The sequence below is a fragment of the Brassica oleracea genome, chromosome C1 (genome assembly GCF_000695525.1).
Source record: "Brassica oleracea var. oleracea cultivar TO1000 chromosome C1, BOL, whole genome shotgun sequence".
NCBI classification, from domain to species: Eukaryota; Viridiplantae; Streptophyta; class Magnoliopsida; order Brassicales; family Brassicaceae; genus Brassica; species Brassica oleracea.
Genome location: NC_027748.1, coordinates 35,989,649 through 36,007,699, shown reverse-complemented (window position 1 = coordinate 36,007,699; position 18,051 = coordinate 35,989,649). Strand labels below are relative to the sequence as shown.

Sequence of the window (18,051 nt, the reverse complement as noted above, 5' to 3'; positions counted from 1 at the left end):
CAAGTCGCTCCGGGTGATGGAGACGCGAGCGACCTCGCTGCGTCGCTACGGTCAAGTCGCTCCGGGTGATGGAGACGCGAGCGACCTCTCTGCGTCGCTCCGGTCAAGTCGCTCTGAAAGGGTGTCACAGCGACTTCACGGTGTCGCTCCGGTGAGGTCGCTCCCATGCACTGCTCGTCCAATGATCACCTTTTTCACCTCTTTTGAGCTCCAAATGCACCCAAATGTCTCCAAGAACTCTATGTGGTACTCCAATACCTGATAAGGACTCATGTATGCAAAATGCAACCTAAACATGGTTAAATCCTAGTCTATATGATCAAAATGCACATGAGTGAGTGGATAAGACAATGAAAATATGCAAGATATCAATACAATATAAGAAAAACTAAATAATAAGTAAATATACAATATAAAAAATATAAATATTACATTAAAAAATTACCGTAATATTACCATTTGATATAAAGAAAAAACATTAGAATACATATATATACAATATAAGAAATGAAAATGACGGTTTTTTTTTGTATCTAAATGAAATGAAAATAGTCTATATTTATAGATAAAAGAAATCTTGAATTCTGATATAATTTCTATATTTTTTAAAATTTTTTATTTATTTAATAAATGCTTTCAAATTACCGGGTGAAAATAAAAATCAAAAGAAATCTAAGCAACTAATGAGAAATTTTTTGTCGAGTAATAAAGCGACATGTGGCAGCCCTGAGTCACAAAACTTTTTATTTTAACAGTTGAAACTTTACAACTGTTGTTGAACTCACATAGATAGACACAATATTTCAACATCCTCATTAGAAGGGTTTTAACAATTGAAAGTAACTTTCAGTAGCCCGTTGTATATGGTCTTAGAGTTTTTTTTTTAAGAAAATCTAAGATTTGTAAAAATGTTGTCCTCACGTGTAAATTAGAATGTAGCGTAATCTATAGATGGGTCCCGTTTCTTATTTTTTCATTTTATATTAAGTAATGTTATGCCATTTTTAGTTGATAAATAGAAAAAAAAAAAAGACACCATTTGGTTTTCTTTCTCATATTAATTCTTTGCCTTATCTTCAACTAGAATTATCTTTTAATAATAAAAGGTATAGACTTTTATTCAGTTTGTGGTCTGGAGAGCACTGAGTAATCAATATACTGTTTATATATAAGATATTTATTAAAGTTCCAAGCTTGTTGGATAGGGATGAGTTTAAGAACTTGTTTAGAACTTAATAATGATGTTGATTAACAAGTTAAATTCCAGGTAATTAGCTATTTACAGACATACCGACAAAGAATCTTAAGTAATAAAGAAACACCAAAGCTATATCTGATTTGTCAGAATGTTATAAAAAACAGAGTCCAAGTTGACAACTTTCAGCCTTTGATTTTAGTTCTCATCAATAATACTGTCCTTACTTAACTTTCTAACCACCTCGTTTTTTTTCTTAGATCTAAGAAACAGAGAGACAGGTAAGATGAGAAAGGCGTGTCTAAATCCAGACAGAGTTGTGGAACACGAGTTGCAGGAAGCTGGGTTTAGTCCAGAATCTGAGAAGGCGACGAATAAGCATCATGAAGAGGAAGAGGAAGAGGAAGAGGAAGAGGAGGAATCTGTGGAGAAGATCTTTGAAAGCAGAGAAGTACCTTCTTGGACAAAGCAGCTGACTTTGAGGGCTTTTGTGGTGAGCTTTGTGCTAAGCATCTTGTTTAGCTTCATTGTTATGAAGCTTAACCTCACGACGGGAATCATACCGTCGCTCAATGTCTCAGCTGGTCTTCTGGGTTTCTTCTTTGTCAAGACGTGGACCAAGATGCTTCATAGGTCTGGATACTTGAAACAGCCGTTTACTCGCCAGGAGAACACTGTTATTCAGACCTGCGTTGTTGCTTCTTCCGGCATTGCCTTCAGCGGTAAGGAGAACACTCATCTTCATATGCTTTCTCTCTATCTCTTCCTGCTTATGTTTATGGTCTTTTTGTCATCTACAGGAGGGTTTGGGACATACCTATTTGGCATGAGTGAACGAATTGCAAAGCAATCAGGAGACGTTGCTCGTGGCGTCAAGAACCCTTCATTGGGTTGGATTATTGGTTTCCTCTTTGTTGTCAGCTTTCTTGGCCTCTTCTCAGTTGTTCCCCTTAGGAAGGTTTGGTCTCAGCTTTGTTAATTTGAACCAAAAAGGGACAATGAGTTGAAGAGATCAGTTTCTATGTGTTTGCAGATAATGGTAATAGACTTCAAACTAACATATCCAAGTGGTACTGCTACTGCTCATCTTATCAACAGCTTCCATACACCTCAAGGAGCCAAGCTAGCCAAGTACTGTCTCTTTTCACTTCACTTTAGACTCACTAGTCTTGAGTTCTCTGCTTTTTTTTTTTTAACTTCATGCTGCTTTTCTGCATCAGGAAACAAGTGAGGGTATTGGGGAAGTTCTTCTCCTTCAGCTTCTTGTGGAGTTTCTTCCAATGGTTCTTTACCGGAGGAGAAAATTGTGGGTTCTCCAACTTCCCTACCTTTGGACTCAAAGCTTATCAATACAAGTAAGCTCAATAAACAACTCACTCACTCAAACAGAAAGAGCATTGGCTTATTGGAGTTTCTTTCTGGTGAGAGCCTGATGTACAAATAGGTTCTACTTTGATTTTTCAGCAACATATGTGGGTGTTGGCATGATATGCCCATACATAATCAACATCTCTGTTCTCTTGGGAGGGATCCTCTCTTGGGGTATAATGTGGCCTCTCATTGAAACCAAAAAGGGAGATTGGTTTCCTGCAGATGTCGAACCTAGCAGCATGCATGGTCTCCAGGCTTACAAGGTACACTAAACTCAGGGCCGATCCTTAGATTTTAGGTGTTATAGACGATTTAGTAAAGATTTCAATTTTATTTTTATTTTTTTTTACAAATTTAGAGTCCTATGCATATGCATGTAATTTTCTTCAAAAATTTTGGAAGCTAGATGCCAATGATTCATTCGTGACTTTGCTGGACCGGCCCTGACTAAACTCTCTACAAGTTCCTCTTTTTAGTTCTCTCTATGAATCCTTTCCTGCTTTATTGTTCCTTTTCAGGTGTTCATAGCTGTTGCTATAATCCTAGGAGACGGCTTATACAACTTCTGCAAGGTGCTGAGCCGGACACTATCAGGACTATTTGTACAGCTCCGAGGTACTACTACTCCATCTTTCTCAAGAAGATCTTTCACAGTCCAAGAAGAAGAAGACCCTCATGCTTCCCCACAAACCCCAAAAGAATCATACGACGACCAACGCCGCACGAGATTCTTCCTCAAAGACCAAATCCCCACTTGGTTCGCCGTCGGAGGATACATCACCATCTCCGCAGCATCAACCGCCATACTCCCGTACATGTTCCACCAGCTCAGATGGTACTACATCCTCGTCATCTACATCTGCGCGCCGGTCCTAGCCTTCTGCAACGCCTACGGAGCCGGACTCACAGACTGGTCCTTGGCCTCAACATACGGCAAACTCGCCATATTCACGATAGGAGCGTGGGCGGGCTCCGAGCACGGCGGCATGCTGGCTGGACTAGCTGCGTGCGGCGTCATGATGAACATAGTCTCCACAGCTTCGGACCTCACGCAGGACTTCAAAACAGGATACCTCACTCTCTCATCACCCAAGTCAATGTTTGTATCCCAAGTGATTGGCACGGCGATGGGCTGCGTCGTCTCACCTTGCGTGTTCTGGCTGTTCTACAAGGCCTTCGAGGACTTAGGCATCCCGAACAGCGAGTACCCCGCCCCGTTCGCTACAGTTTACCGAAGCATGGCCAAGCTAGGAGTCGAAGGTGTTGCTTCTTTACCAAGAGAGTGTTTAGTTCTTTGCTACGCGTTTTTCAGCGTGGCGATTCTTGTGAACATAGTGAAGGATAGTTTGCCGAGCAGGTGGGGGAGGTTCGTGCCGCTGCCGATGGCGATGGCGATACCATTTTTCTTGGGGCCGTACTTTGCGATTGACATGTGCGTGGGGAGTTTGGTGCTTTTCGTTTGGGAGAGGGTGGATGCGGCCAAGGCTGAGGCGTTTGGGACTGCGGTGGCGTCTGGATTGATATGTGGAGATGGGATTTGGTCGTTTCCGAGCTCGGTGTTGGCTATAGCTGGTGTGAATCCTCCTGTTTGTATGAAGTTTCTCTCTGCTGCGACTAATTCGAGAGTCGATAGCTTTCTGAAAAGATCGTGAAGCTCATAAGGCATTGGTAAAGTGTATTGTTGTATAGATCATAGATGTGGAGGAGTTTGTTTGGATTTGTAATTGCACAATACATGCTTTATAAACAGCTGTTTTTAAATCACAAAAAGACACAAACTTGCAAACATAGAAACAGAGTTTTGTAGTGACACATTAAGGTTAGAAGAGAGGAGAAGCTAACCTGAGGAATGATTGTGGTAAAGAACGAGACTTTTGGGGGAAGAAACGGTCGACATCACTGATGATGAGGTCGGTGAAGAGAAATCAATTTCGTTTCGGTCTCTTCCTCTGTTTTTGACCCTTGCACTGTCTCTAACGTCTTCTCCTCCGCTTATTAATTGTTTTAACAAAAATAGAGAGCGAGAGAGAGATGAGGTGTCGCAGTCTCAAGATATATAAAAGGGTACGAGAAACTATCTTGCCTCCTTCTCTCCTTGAAGTCCGTTCTTCCTTGTGATCGATCATTCTCGCTTTCTGCTACAAACTTCCTCTGTTTTTTTTTCTTTTTCTTCTTCTCTCTCTGTGATTATCTTTTTTTTTTTTTTTTTTTTTTTTTTTATCAGAATGAACGGGAAGGCCTCTGTTTCCAAGGAGCTCAACGCCAAACATTCAAAGGTTCCACATATTTTTCTATGATCACCATTGATCTCTATTGTCCCCGATGACAAATGGTTGCCTTAGAGAATTGTTTTTGTTTCTTACAGATATTGGAAGCACTTTTAAAGCAACCAGACAATAGAGAATGTGCAGATTGTAGATCAAAGTAATCATCAAGATAACATCTTTCTCTTTTTGGTCATTATCATCATTCAACAGAATGATAAGAGGTTTCGTGTGTTGTTGGATCTACAGGGCACCGAGATGGGCAAGTGTGAACCTTGGGATATTCATATGTATGCAATGCTCCGGTATCCATCGCAGCCTTGGTGTTCACATCTCTCAGGTTCCACCAAATCTTCTTTACTATTAATTGATTATGTTTGAACATGAATCATACAACTTAGTGATGGTTCTTGAAAACAGGTAAGGTCTATAACTCTGGATACATGGCTTCCAGATCAGGTTTCTTTCATGCAATGTAAGCTCCTCTTTTTGTAGTGTACTACAATGAACCCATTTAGTAGTTTCAATTCAATAATATCAATCTTATTACTTGATCATTATTACTCTCTATCTAGCTACTGGTAATGCTAAGGCAAATCAATACTGGGAATCAGAGTTGCCTCTTCATTTTGAGAGAAGTTCAAGCGACTCGTTTATAAGAGCCAAGTAATTGCTTCTTTTCTATTGCTAAAAAGTGTTGTTGCCTTTGCTGCTTCTTCATATGCTACCAGCTTAGATCTTTTTTTTGGTTTTTCTTAGATACAATGAGAAGAAGTGGGTTTCACCGGGAGGGATTCAACCTTCTCCTATAGCTAGCCAGCTAAGCTGCAAAGTTAGTCACTTGGTAGAGAGCGGTTATAAGCCTGCAACTCCAAAGAAAGCAAGAACTCTTTCCCTTGATGAAGACCTCCTTCTTAAGCATGTTCTTCAAGTTACACCTCCAGAAACAAGAATTCGAGCGGTATGGTAGTTTAGTCAAATGTCATGTGGCAAGAACCAAGAATGCTTTCTTAGTAGGATCATGAACCATTTTGATAAAACTGTTTCTGCAATGCAGGGTTCGGTAGATATGAAGGAGAATGTATATGCTCTACCTCTACCAGTGGGGATGGAAGCTAAGAAACCAAATCAAAAGAATGAGATTTTCTCCGGGGAAATGTATCAGAATAGAAGTACCACCATAGCACCACCCTCCAGCTGGGCTACTTTCGACTGTAAGGCGAACTTTTCTTTTTTTTATCTTATATATGAAATGTTATGATTCTAAATCTATAAATGTGAATGAAACAGGAAGAGGAAGAGATGAAAGAATGAGAAGATGGAGCTTTTAATTACGGTCAACAGGTTGGCAGATATGAATTCAAAAGCCAACAGTAGAAGTTCTTCTACTTTTGTGGTCTTTAAATATATTTCAGTTATGTATCTACTTTTGGTTGCTTGTAACTAAATCACTTAAATACAATGGAAGAGAGACATCTTGAGTATTCTGGACCAAAAGAAAAAGCAATACAACTCACCCATTTGTATTATGATTTTGAATTGTTAAAGAAGGTAACATCAGTTGATTGCTCCATACTCCTCAATACTATAAACTATATCAAGCAACAGACAACAATGATGACTTCCAACAATCCATTTTCAGAAATTTCGGTTTGTACTTTGTATGTTTGTATCTCAATGTTGGTGACTTGAGGGCCAATTCTAATACAGGCCCAATAGAGATATGGGCCTTAAGCCGAAGATAGTAGATTGACTAGGAACAGAGAAAGGGAATAGATTTTCAGTTGTGTCGGCTGAAGAAGCACACAGATGGCGGCGAGCGCGTGTCTCCGGCTGCCGGCGGCGATGGCTGTCCGGCGAGAGGAAGGCGCTCCGAATTCAAAATCTTCGCAGGAAAAACCGAGAATTTATCTCAACAAACCTTCATGGATAGTCACAACTCAGGTGAAAAATTCTCCTCAACTTCTATCTCCAGAGTTTGATAATAAAACGAGAATAAGCTTTGAGCTCTGAGATTAACAGTGTGGCGCTAAGACGAGTAGAAAGGAGAAGGGTCGATGCGTAATCTGCCATGGAACTGGAAGAGTCGACTGTTTCAATTGTAGCGGGAAAGGTAACTAACTAGAAATCTTCTCTCTGTTTCTCAACTCTTCAATTGTCTCATCGTGTTGTATGATTCAAAGGGAGGACTAACTGCGTGGATATGGAGATGCTTCCAAGAGGAGAGTGGCCCAAATGGTAAAAACATGTTGTTGAGTCTTTGTATTGTATCTCTCATGTTTGATTCAGAAAGTTAAAGACTTTTTGGGGTGTTTGGTCACAGGTGCAGGAGCTGTGGAGGGAGTGGTTTATGTGAATGCTCTCGCTGTCTTGGCACCGGAGAGTACAGATACATTATGGGTTTCCGCTTCTTGAACAAACACGATGACGTGGATCCACAGTTATGAGTTGCTGAAACGGTGGTGGTGATGTTTCCTTACCAGTTTCTTTTTGTATATGTTCAGTGAAGACTTTAGTATGTTTTGATATGTTTGCTCCAGACTTGTTTGGTTTTAGTGTGTTAAATGTCTGTCACTTTTAAGTGTAATTCTTTTCTCTGTAAGAACGCTACAATAATTAATGTCTTCTCTTTACTTGGGTAGAAGAGTTGCAATATTTAGCTTCTGGCCATTCTCATAGTGGCCGTCCACGGCACATATGAACCAGTGCTCTCCAGCCTCTGGTATAACTATTGAGTCATTGCATGTGTGAAGAGAGAGATGTAATTGAAAAGTGTTGAAGAATCATCTTTGCGGATGAAACATTGTCATCTCTTTCCCTTTGTTCTCTTTTTTTTTTCTTCCAAAATTCAGTGTAGGTTTATAGCAGTAGAATTCTGTGGGTGGGAAGATCATGGAATTGTTTTGTTTACTAGATAAGTTAGTCATGTAAACCATACATTCACACTCGCATATAGTTTGCAGTCTGAAACAAACTGTGCATTAGGACGAGGCACTGTAACTGTACAGCAACTTACACAGTCATGTATGATAGATAGTTTACTAATACAACAAAATATAGACTTAGGCAAGTTGAAACTGCATCATGATGGAGTAGCAGCAGCTGATGGGTTAAGGCTGCACTTTTAAATATATTACTAAATATTAAAGGGACTCTAAACAATAATCAATGAATTAAACTCAAATATTAGTGTATTTTTAAAAGGGTTAATTTGTTGAATGACTATATTGAAGAAAATATTAGTTTTGTAGTAAGAGGGTAGAGAAAGAAAGGAAGAAAAAAGAGGAATTAAGGAGTGAAATGGTTAGTTGATGAAATATAGTTTTTTTTTGTTATAGGTTCAAATTTCTTTTTTAAAACTACGGGAGGTGTAAGAAGGTGTTTCTAAAATTCTTGGAATGCATATTAATTTTTGAGGAGTGGTTTATAAATTTTCAGCAAATGGTCCATAACATTTATAATTGGTCTTTTAACATTTAAAAATACTTTGAAACTTATAATGGTTTGAATATTAAATATAATGATTATAAATATGTTGAAATGGTAACAAGCATGCCACATTTGGCGATATTATATCTTTAATTTAATGTTTGACATTAGTCTTTATTATGACGTGTTTTGGATTTTTTTTTTTGTGTGTATCATAATTTATGATATTTTACTATTTTATTTTATTATTATTTTCTGTTTTTTAATAAAACAAATTTTTATATTCATATATGTTTGACCAAATTTACCTAAATAGTAGTTAAAAATAAGATGATGTCAAAAATGATTAGTGTGAATATGGTGCTATGTCTTCGATTTAACTTATATTCTCAATATTTCACTTTCCGTGGTTTTATATTGTATATGTAAAATATATTGATTTAAGTACTACATGAATTTTGATTTCTTCATATATTTTTCTTCATTGAATATATGTAAGTTTGGTGGTTTCTATCATTCGATTAGGTACAATATTTTTAATGGTGTTGCTTACATCATGAAGATTTTATATATATTATATCAATGTTATGTAATCAAAAAAAAATATTGGTTACTTTATTATTATTTCTATTTGACAGTTTTATTTAAACTTATCCGAAGATTTACGCTAAAATTCTCAAGTAAGCTTTTTATCATAATTTAATAATGTTATTTTCTTAGTTTTCATCCTTAAGTTACATATATGCGACAAAACAATTTTTATTTATTTATGAAAAGAATCATGAAGGAAAAAACACAAAATAGTATAATCTATTTCCCTTTATTTTTAAATATTTATTAGATAGTAACCTCTTTATTTATTCTCATTAAAGGAACCAAAAAAGCAGAACCGTAATAAAACGAACAAAGAAATAAAAAGTCAGTCTTCGCAGATATTTTGTTTTTGTCTTTGTAGTTTATTTATTACTATATTTTTGTTTGCACATGCAGACATAAATATTTTATAATTATTTATTAATATATATATTACTAATTAAAAGATTTATTTAGTCAATTGCACAGAAAATAGTAGATAATTTCAAAATTTGCAACGATAGAAAAAACTGAAAATATGGGTCAAACTCAACTCAAAATGGTGTTAAATGACACTGATAACTCTATGTCTCATGTATTTAATAAAATTAATTATTATGTATATATACGATAAAGATAAAAAAAAATTTCACAAACATTGCTTCATTCTCTCTCTACCGTAACTATCTTCTTCCTTAGTCATTTTCCCCAGCTTCTTCATCTTAACAAAACGGAAAAATATGTTTAATCACATTCATTCACCATCACAAACCAAACAAAGATTTTCCGTTATCTTTTCTGAAGTTTGTCATTTTTTTTGTTCCTCTACATTTGAAGATTTTCAGGTCGAGTCAAACTTTACAAAACAAATGTGAAAACAAATTTAGTCAGATGAACCTTTTTGAACAATAATTAGAAAAAATCTGGAAAGAAATTTTAATAGGGTCATATATATATAAGTCATAAAACAGACGAAGTTAATTATCAAAACATAGGAAAAAAACAATTTGATGAAAACAAAAAACAAAGAAAAGAAACACATGAAGAACTGGATGAGAAAATTATTTTCCATGGTTTTAGTAATCGTAAATCAATAGTTGAAGAAGAAAGGGAAAGTGTATGAGCACTAAGTAAATCTGACTATCTTTGTTAGGGTATAGAATAAATTAATATCTAGTTCATATGTAAGTTAGCATGGTTATATTTTCACTTATATGGATTCTTTTTAAATTAGCATTGTTTATGCTGATTTACATGGATAATTTACATGTTAGCCGGTATTCAATTTATATTTACCGGCTATTTGATCCATTGATGGTTGTTATTTTGTATCATTTCGGATAAAAAAAATTAAATGTCTAATAAATCACAAAAATATGATTAGATTTACGTGTTTGGCTAACATAGAATTAGCTTTTTAACAAATCTTAATGTATATGATTAAAATGGTAGTTTAGCCGGATATAACTTTATAAGTATGACTATTCTAAATATTACCTTTCATTCCAAAACAACATACAATTCCTATTTGGTGTCTCGGCAAGGCCACCGACGTTGTGATTCTCCGCCAAATCCGATCTCTCCACCGAAAATGTGGTTCACACCTCCGACCTACTCACCTCCGTCTACCTATGATTCCCTTTCACTGCTCCTTACTCTATGTGGCAAAACTCAAGCGTTGACTACAACCTTAATCTTATAATTCAAACACATTTCTTGTCATTCTCTCTTCTTTTCCCATGTACTCGGTAAGAGCTATATCTATTAGAGGAAGAATTCTCAATCAGTATAGTTAACATCGCCTTTTAGATCTAACATGAACCAGAGAACAAATTAAGAAACGAAAAAAGAGTTTTAAAGAAAGAGAAAAACCCAGAAGAATTAAATATTAAGCAATCTTTTGCCAAAAAAAAAAGAGTCAATTGAGTGAATATACCCATGAGAAACAAAAATTAGCTACATACCCATATGCGTGAAAAACTCAATTTTTCTGTAGCTATTTTCTCGTGTTTCCGATTCTATCATTTTTGCTTGGCCACGTTGACAATTATAGTACAGCCGTAAGTGGTCGAGGGATATGGTCTAGATATATGATAGGTTTCTGTTCAGATATAGTTTTGCTTGTTGGTTGATTTTACACCACATATTATTTCATGAATCATACTATAGACTGTAGAAGATTTTGCCATATTTGGTTGAAAATATCTTATGATAGACTACCGATTAGGCTTGTTGCTGAAAATATACATATATGTTGATGGTAACTGTATACGCATCATGTATATTTATTTATTAATGGCTTTTAACTAATCTAACGCCTAGTGATATAAATTGTTGCTAATATGTGAAATAGCTTCTTCAGTTAAATGTAGTGGATAAGATTATTTTTATCTATTATGTGGAAGAGTTAATATAACTTGAGTCATTATGACTACAATACAAATGTCATTTTTAACTTATATAGATAGGTGGTACGAGAAATTGGAAGACTTAAAAATTAGCTACAATGCTGGAACAAAGTTGTTAATAATATATATCTAATAGTGGTTTATAACAATATAGACAAAGATAAAAAATTACTGGATACACTTGATTATATTAATGTAGGTGTATGTGGTACAAATTTCACTTTCAAATAATTAATTAAGTAGATAAGAAAGATCATCGGTACTTTCCAGATTGATAAATTAGTGTTGTGAACATAAATTATATTTTCAGACAACTTGACGTATTGGTACTAACATGATACAAATTATTCGACAACCATAATACTTGAGGTACCAAAGCTACTTGTGACTATTAATAGAAGTTATAGATAGCGATGACATGCATACGACAAAGAAATTTATAGCTGCTAAGTGCTTAAGACATAACAATATAATACAAAGATGGGTTACAACATAAATGGTTCAACAAAGGAAATCTAACACATAGAGGGGTGACCCATAGGACACTATACGTAATATAGGGCCATCCAGTTTCGGCTAACCAGCAGCCACATCTTGATACATCATTGTGGCTCCCTTGCAGCACTAGTGAGAACATAAGTGTGTCCATAACCTACACGAATGAGAATGAATGAATGGTGGAAAGCCAACTCATTTCTCTGCTACTTCTAACAACTAACTTGACTTCTAACAATGATGTTACTGTCTACTACAGCTACTATAGTTATACACACAGTATAGTACATGCTACGCATGAACCTTAATGTCTAACTATATTAGTTATACATACAGTATAGTACAGGTTACGTGTAAACCTTAACATATAACTATGCTGTTACGGCTTGCAACTATTATTACCGTTTTCAGATACAGTTACCGCCTACAATTATTATTTCTACGGCATCTACACAACATATATATCATCAAAGTTAAAGCAAAAGGAGAAACAGTAACCGTTATAATGCAAGTTGTTTTTAATCAACAAGTTATCACTATAGAACATGTTTCTCCTACCAAATAACATATAAGTACTGTTAAAGAGTAGAAAGAATGTTATTGGCTAGGTCGCATTCCTAACATGTATCATAAACGAGAAAATAAGCTCTTAGGATATACTAATATAATTTATCAATAAACTCAAAATATCAACACTGAATTATGAGTCGCAGAGACACTAACCAGTGAAATCATCCAACGTACCGTGCATTCCTCATCCAACGTACCGTGCATTACTCATCCAAAAAGTTTAGAGATCCAAAAATTTCCCCACATAAAATTTTCTCGTTGATAGGGTTCTTCCGGCGGCGAAGTTGTATTTAGGGAAGCACACTATGCACATCTTCCATCTATGACAATGAATCAGCTACAATTGGAAATTATTCCCCCCAGAAAATAGAAATAATAAGAAGCGAGAACAATTAACGGAATAGGTTACTTATGCGTAACCCTCTTCAATTTTGGAACAAAAAGCTCATCGACGGCTGTAAATGGTGGGAGATTATTTGGTAGGAGTCTGATGTGTTGTCTGATTACCATGGAATAAGATGAATACGGTCCTCATTCTCTGAAAGAAGAACACAAAAAGAAAATGAAGAGACAAATAATGGAGAGGTGGGAACGTGACACTGACACACAACGTTGAGGATATAGGTCTGACAGTGTATCTTAGACCAAATATTAAAAGAACATAGTACTGTAGGGGTAATTTAGGATTAATTAAAAATCAACAGTGGTTAGAATAGGAGTTGGGCAGTTACTTAATTTTGGACTTTCATAGGCATACGCAGCCTAAATACTCAAAAAAAAGGGAGAGAAAACAATCGTTGTTCTTTTAAATGATGTAGAGATATATTGAAATAAATGAATATATCATCTTTTTTTTTTTTTTTGATATCCGTGGGGGATCCCAGGCGGTAAGCCCAGACTAATCCCCACGAGACCTTCCATCCGGGCATGCACGGTTATAGGCGGGAAGGTGGCCAAGGATGAATATATCATCTTGTTTACATGACAATGGAGATAAGAGAGACATATCTTTCGTTTTACACCACAAAAATATGAAAGAGAGTGTTGAATCAAGTAAAAAGTTAAATATTTTTTAAAAATATCTAGAAGTTACATGAAAAATAGTTTATAGAATAGAAGTTTTGTTTTAGAAGAATAAGGGTAGAATGTCTAGTGTTTCAAAAAAAAAAAAAGGTAGAATGTCAATTAAGAAAAAACAGCTCAGCGAAATAGTATGTTTTCAATTTCTGCAAATATTGTGGTTATTGGTGTATTGGGAATGTAGTTTCTCTAAATTGTTCTTTATGTTTTCAATTGAAATTTCTTACGTATTATAATTCTTACGAAAATCTCTTTGTACACTATATTCATAAAATTAATATTCTGATTAATATTTAGTTATATATTTAGTTATGTGTTTTCTGTATTTGAATTTAAATTTTTTTTATTAAAATAGATTTTTCGGATAACAACACAGTATATATAGGAATCATTTTTTATTTTAAAATGTATATTTTAGATTTTGGATAACTCTTATTGTTATTAATTTTAATAACTTATCTAATCAAATACATTTTAAATTCAGAAAGCTCGAATGCGAAAAAATCACTTTGCATATAATAATATAGATTTTATTACTGAAAATTACTTAAATACTTTAAATTGAATATCTCTTTTTCAGAAATACACTCAGTCAAAAATAATGTAACATTTAAACTAAACGTTTAGTTATTATTATTTAGAGTTTTTATATTTAGGAGGTGAGCTTGAATTTATAAATTTTTTATAGATTATTCTTAAACATTTATAAATGATTAAGGAGAGTTAATTTAATCTTTTTATCATAAATTTTAATTATTTCTTAAAACGTTTATATTTAAGTATAAATTTGAAAAGTGAAAAAACACAATTTTATTTTTTGAAAAATATAATTAAACTTGTAGTAAAATCTAAATTTATAATTTATTATAGTCTATGATAATTATTATATAACAGGACTATATGATTAACAATTTTATTTATAATTTGATGAATATTTAAGTTTAATTGATTATTTTTAATCACCGTATGAAAATCTATACATAACAGTTATATTTACATTATGTTAAATGCGATTTTTTCTCAATCTAATGTGTTACTAGATTTTGACCCATATTAAAACGCGATGTTAATTTTTACGTTGTTTTGAAAATTATTAAATAAGACTATTATAAACTTTAAAATATTTGATTAGATATTTGGTTGTTTGGGTTTGTGTTACTAATATGAAGATCAATTTTGTCCAATTTTGTTTGTGATAACAAATCCAGTACGTTAATAACTGAAATATAATGAAACGATTTGTTATCCATAGACAATGCTTATATAAAATAACCGGGCGCTCACGGCTGTGAGTTCCGCCACCTAGGTTCGAGTCTTGGCCATCGTTGACTAAAATTAGGTGAAAAAGACGGCCTCCCTGAATTCATTCGGTGGGTTCCTCGGTTCAACTCTGGTGGACGGTCATCAGGCGCTAATCAGATTTTTTTCGAAAGCATATGGATATATATATTTATATATATATAATATTCTATTAATTTAAGTTTTATAATCTCTTACAAATATGCTTCTACGCAATATTTGGGGGTTTTTGTAAGTATGACTCAGAACTTGAAGTCAAACACAAAACTAACACATGTTTGTTTTGGAACTTTGACTTGCCTCTTTCATCCCTAAAGTACAGATTATTCACGAAAATGTCATCCTTTTTTTTTTTCTTTCGAAAATGCATATTTTACTCTATCACCCTCATCTTCCTCAAGTATTCACAATATTGTCATCGCCATCAATACACCAACCACCATGAACAACCAATTTGAAGCTCTTAATACACCTAAAAATCGATTTACACTCTTTTTTTTCTCAATTCTTATGAAATAAAAACAACATCTCTTTCACTTTTCTCCATATTCATCCAAAAAAACCCAAAATTTTGATTCTAATTTTTTTATGGTTCATAGAGCCATTGAAGCTTACGATTCTTGGTGGGTCACTTTTGTTTGAGATTTTGGGTGCTTGGAGAAGACTTGTGTGTGCTAAACAAGTTATCCCAGTGGTGCTTAGAGAAGACTTACAGGTTAGTCGTCCACCTTTGTTTGATAAAAAAAAATCGAGATGACTTACATGTAAGTCGTCTAGGGAAAATAGGTTAGTTTTGCATTTGAATGGAATGTGTCAGAAATTTAACTTTTCCTGGACGACTTACAAGTTAGTCGTCCAATAGAAAATTAAAAAAATTAATATATATTTTTCTAGACGACTTACATGTAAGTCGTCTCAAGTTAGTTTTCAATTGGAATATTAAACAAAAAAGATTTTTTTCTAGACGACTTACACGGAAGTCGTCCATCCGACGACTTACATGTAAGTCGTCCAGGATTTTATTTCTAGTTTTTGGCCAAATCTTGCTTATCTTGTATGACTTACAGGTTGGTCGTCTAGGAAAAAACTCGAGATGACTAACGTGTAAGTCGTCTAGAAAAAAAATTATTGTTTAATAATTCAATTGCAAAACTAATCTTAGACGACTTACAAGTTAGTCGTGTAGAAAAAACAAAATATTAATTTTTCAATTTTTTACTGGACGACTAACTTGTAAGTCGTCCAAGAAAAGTCAAATTTCCGACACATTCCGGTCAAATGCATAACTAACCCAAAACTAACCCGTTTTTCCTAGACGACTTACCTGTAAGTCGTCTCAATTTTTTTTTTTATCAAACAAAAGTGGACGACTAACCTGTAAGTCGTCTAGGTTAAAAATCAATTGCAAAACTAATCTAAATGGACGACCTCCGTAGAAGTCTTCTGCGTCAATGTTTAATAAACTTTCATTTTCTCTAAACCTATAAAGACTTTTTTAATATTTTTTTGTTAATTAATGTATATTAGTCAATATTAGGGCTTCTGAATGAAATTTATAACTTAATTGGTGATATTTATGAGGTTACCAACATTCACGTTAATTAAAGTTTCTAATTGATTTGAAAGTCTTCTACGGTAGTTTTTAAGTCTTCTACGGTAGTTTTTAAGTCTTCTACGCTAGTTTTTGAATAACTTGTATATTTAAGAGTGATAAGTAACTTCAAGATATGTAAAAATCATATTTTCAAAATATGCCACTTCCACAGGTATTTTCACACAAACTTGTAAAAAATGTGATATGCTTTGACTAGTTATTATTGTTTGTTTCCATCTATTAAGTATTATTGTTATAGACACCAATGATGATTATTGTTATGAGTTTGAAGAAGGGTTAAAATGCTTCTTAAAATATTGTATCAATATGAGGCTATCAACATTCTTGTTTATTAAGATGAGAAGAAGACCATTGGAGTTTATTATTGCATATAGGAGATCCAAAGATAAGAAAAAGGCTTTTGAAGTATATTATTTCATTGATTTGTAAATGTGTAAACACATTGTTAGCACATATATTACATCTTGGGAAACATTATTACTGATTTTGTAAAAAAAATCACAACTAAAAGAGTAAACATGCAAATCCCAAAATAGACCACAAACAAAACTATTATAGATCATTCCTCTACAAAGAAAAGCTTGGACTCCACTTGATAAGGAAGAAGACTTCGTCAGAAGACTTCCAAGAATCGCCTGGAAGACTTCCTGAAAGTCGTCTAGCGCATTATATTTTAGACGACTAACAGGTAAGTCATCCCAGAAGTCTTCCAGATCTGAAAAACATGCATATCAAATTCAGATCTGAAAAACCTGCATATCAAAAAACGTTCAAATGACTTAAAAACAGACAAAGTAAGTGGAAGATTAGATAAATCTACCTTTATAGAACACACAAAAATACATATATAAAATTAATAGATATACCTTTAAATGAGTGGAAGATGAGAACCATTTGATTAAAAACCTGCAAAAAAAAAGATAGATTAGTGAGAAAGACACGAGACAAAACTGAAAAACTCATATAAAGTTTGGTGTTTTCAAGTCAAAGAGATTAGAGTGGGTTAGAGAGTTTTAGTTTGAGAAAAAAGTAAGAACTTTATACAACAGAAAGTTAACAAATGAAGAAAAATCAGACATAAAACTTACCAAAACGCCCAGATCTGTTATGAAAGGGAGAGACATGGGAGAAGACTCCACCAGAAGACTTCTAGGAAGTCCAGACGACTTCTTGGAAAAGTTGTCTGGAAGACTTCCTGGAAGTCGTCTGGAAGACTTCCTGGAAGTCGTCTGGAAGACTTCCTGAAAGTCGTCTGGAAGACATCCTGGAAGTCGTCTAGCGCATTATATTTTAGACGACTGACATGTAAGTCGTCCCATACGTCTTCCAGATCTGAAAAACCTGCATATCCAAATCCAGATCTGAAAAACCTGCATATCCAAAACCGTTCAAATGGCTTAAAAACATAGAAAATGAGTGGAAGATTAGATAAATCTACTTTTATAGAACACACAAAAATACATATCTAAAATTGATAGATCTACCATTAAATGAGTGGAAGATGAGAACTATGTGATGAAAAACCTGCAAAAACAAGATAAATTAGTGAGAAAGACATGAGACAAAAACAATAAATTGATATAAAACTTAGTGTTTATAAGTTCAAAGAGGTTAGAGAGAGGTTGAAGAGTTTTAGAATAATGAACATTACATTTTTGTTGCAGCCATTTGAGAGAATGAGAGATAATGTGTAAGTTTTTCTTTAGATAGGGAGACAAAAAATCCAATTAGGTTAAATATTTTTGATTCAGG

The 18,051-nt window shown here is 34.2% G+C and overlaps 3 protein-coding genes and 1 long non-coding RNA gene across 8 annotated transcripts; 3 read left to right on the top strand and 1 right to left on the bottom strand.

Annotated features, from left to right (window-relative positions):
- The first annotated feature begins 1,481 nt into the window (after positions 1-1,481).
- Positions 1,482-4,352, top strand: LOC106315910 (probable metal-nicotianamine transporter YSL5). Of its 2 annotated transcripts, XM_013753755.1 has the most exons (6): positions 1,482-1,917; positions 1,996-2,153; positions 2,229-2,326; positions 2,416-2,550; positions 2,640-2,829; positions 3,085-4,352. In XM_013753755.1, exons 1-6 carry the CDS (start codon positions 1,482-1,484, stop codon positions 4,216-4,218), a joined length of 2,151 nt encoding a protein of 716 aa, XP_013609209.1. In that variant the 3' UTR covers positions 4,219-4,352. The 2 variants fall into 2 exon arrangements, with proteins under 2 accessions (XP_013609209.1, XP_013609216.1); XM_013753762.1 differs by lacking the exons at positions 1,482-1,917; positions 1,996-2,153; positions 2,229-2,326 and having other exon boundaries at positions 2,660-2,829.
- Positions 4,353-4,576: 224 nt separating this feature from the next.
- LOC106315924 (probable ADP-ribosylation factor GTPase-activating protein AGD15) lies at positions 4,577-6,359 on the top strand. Of its 3 annotated transcripts, none has more exons than XM_013753779.1 (9): positions 4,577-4,630; positions 4,791-4,842; positions 4,932-4,990; positions 5,080-5,170; positions 5,251-5,305; positions 5,406-5,496; positions 5,590-5,791; positions 5,888-6,044; positions 6,121-6,359. In XM_013753779.1, coding segments are annotated over exons 2-9 (708 nt in total). In that variant the 5' UTR covers positions 4,577-4,630; position 4,791; the 3' UTR covers positions 6,123-6,359. The 3 variants fall into 3 exon arrangements, with proteins under 3 accessions (XP_013609233.1, XP_013609241.1, XP_013609225.1); XM_013753787.1 differs by lacking the exon at positions 4,577-4,630 and adding an exon at positions 4,631-4,666; XM_013753771.1 differs by lacking the exon at positions 4,577-4,630 and adding an exon at positions 4,657-4,680.
- Positions 6,360-6,591: 232 nt separating this feature from the next.
- LOC106315946 lies at positions 6,592-7,463 on the top strand. Its single transcript, XM_013753799.1, has 4 exons — positions 6,592-6,774; positions 6,853-6,943; positions 7,014-7,068; positions 7,154-7,463. Exons 1-4 carry the CDS (start codon positions 6,640-6,642, stop codon positions 7,275-7,277), a joined length of 405 nt encoding a protein of 134 aa, XP_013609253.1. The 5' UTR covers positions 6,592-6,639; the 3' UTR covers positions 7,278-7,463.
- Positions 7,464-9,319: 1,856 nt separating this feature from the next.
- Positions 9,320-10,891, bottom strand: LOC106298586. Of its 2 annotated transcripts, XR_001261510.1 has the most exons (3): positions 10,797-10,891; positions 10,330-10,593; positions 9,320-9,553 (listed from the first exon to the last, which is right to left on the bottom strand). It is a non-coding gene; the product is annotated as an uncharacterized LOC106298586 (long non-coding RNA). The 2 variants fall into 2 exon arrangements; XR_001261509.1 differs by lacking the exon at positions 9,320-9,553 and having other exon boundaries at positions 10,188-10,593.
- Between the last annotated feature and the right edge of the window lie 7,160 nt (positions 10,892-18,051).

Bases quoted from the DNA above. Each gene is read 5' to 3' on its own strand.
- LOC106315924 (XM_013753779.1), top strand. From the start codon at position 4,792: ATGAACGGGAAGGCCTCTGTTTCCAAGGAGCTCAACGCCAAACATTCA. The intron at 4,843-4,931 runs GTTCCACATATT...TGTTTCTTACAG, and splicing joins TCAACGCCAAACATTCAAAG to ATATTGGAAGCACTTTTAAA. The intron at 4,991-5,079 runs GTAATCATCAAG...TTGGATCTACAG, and splicing joins TGTGCAGATTGTAGATCAAA to GGCACCGAGATGGGCAAGTG.
- LOC106315946 (XM_013753799.1), top strand. From the start codon at position 6,640: ATGGCGGCGAGCGCGTGTCTCCGGCTGCCGGCGGCGATGGCTGTCCGG. The intron at 6,775-6,852 runs GTGAAAAATTCT...TGAGATTAACAG, and splicing joins CATGGATAGTCACAACTCAG to TGTGGCGCTAAGACGAGTAG. The intron at 6,944-7,013 runs GTAACTAACTAG...TATGATTCAAAG, and splicing joins TTTCAATTGTAGCGGGAAAG to GGAGGACTAACTGCGTGGAT.
- LOC106315910 (XM_013753755.1), top strand. From the start codon at position 1,482: ATGAGAAAGGCGTGTCTAAATCCAGACAGAGTTGTGGAACACGAGTTG. The intron at 1,918-1,995 runs GTAAGGAGAACA...TGTCATCTACAG, and splicing joins TTCCGGCATTGCCTTCAGCG to GAGGGTTTGGGACATACCTA. The intron at 2,551-2,639 runs GTAAGCTCAATA...ATGTACAAATAG, and splicing joins CTCAAAGCTTATCAATACAA to GTTCTACTTTGATTTTTCAG.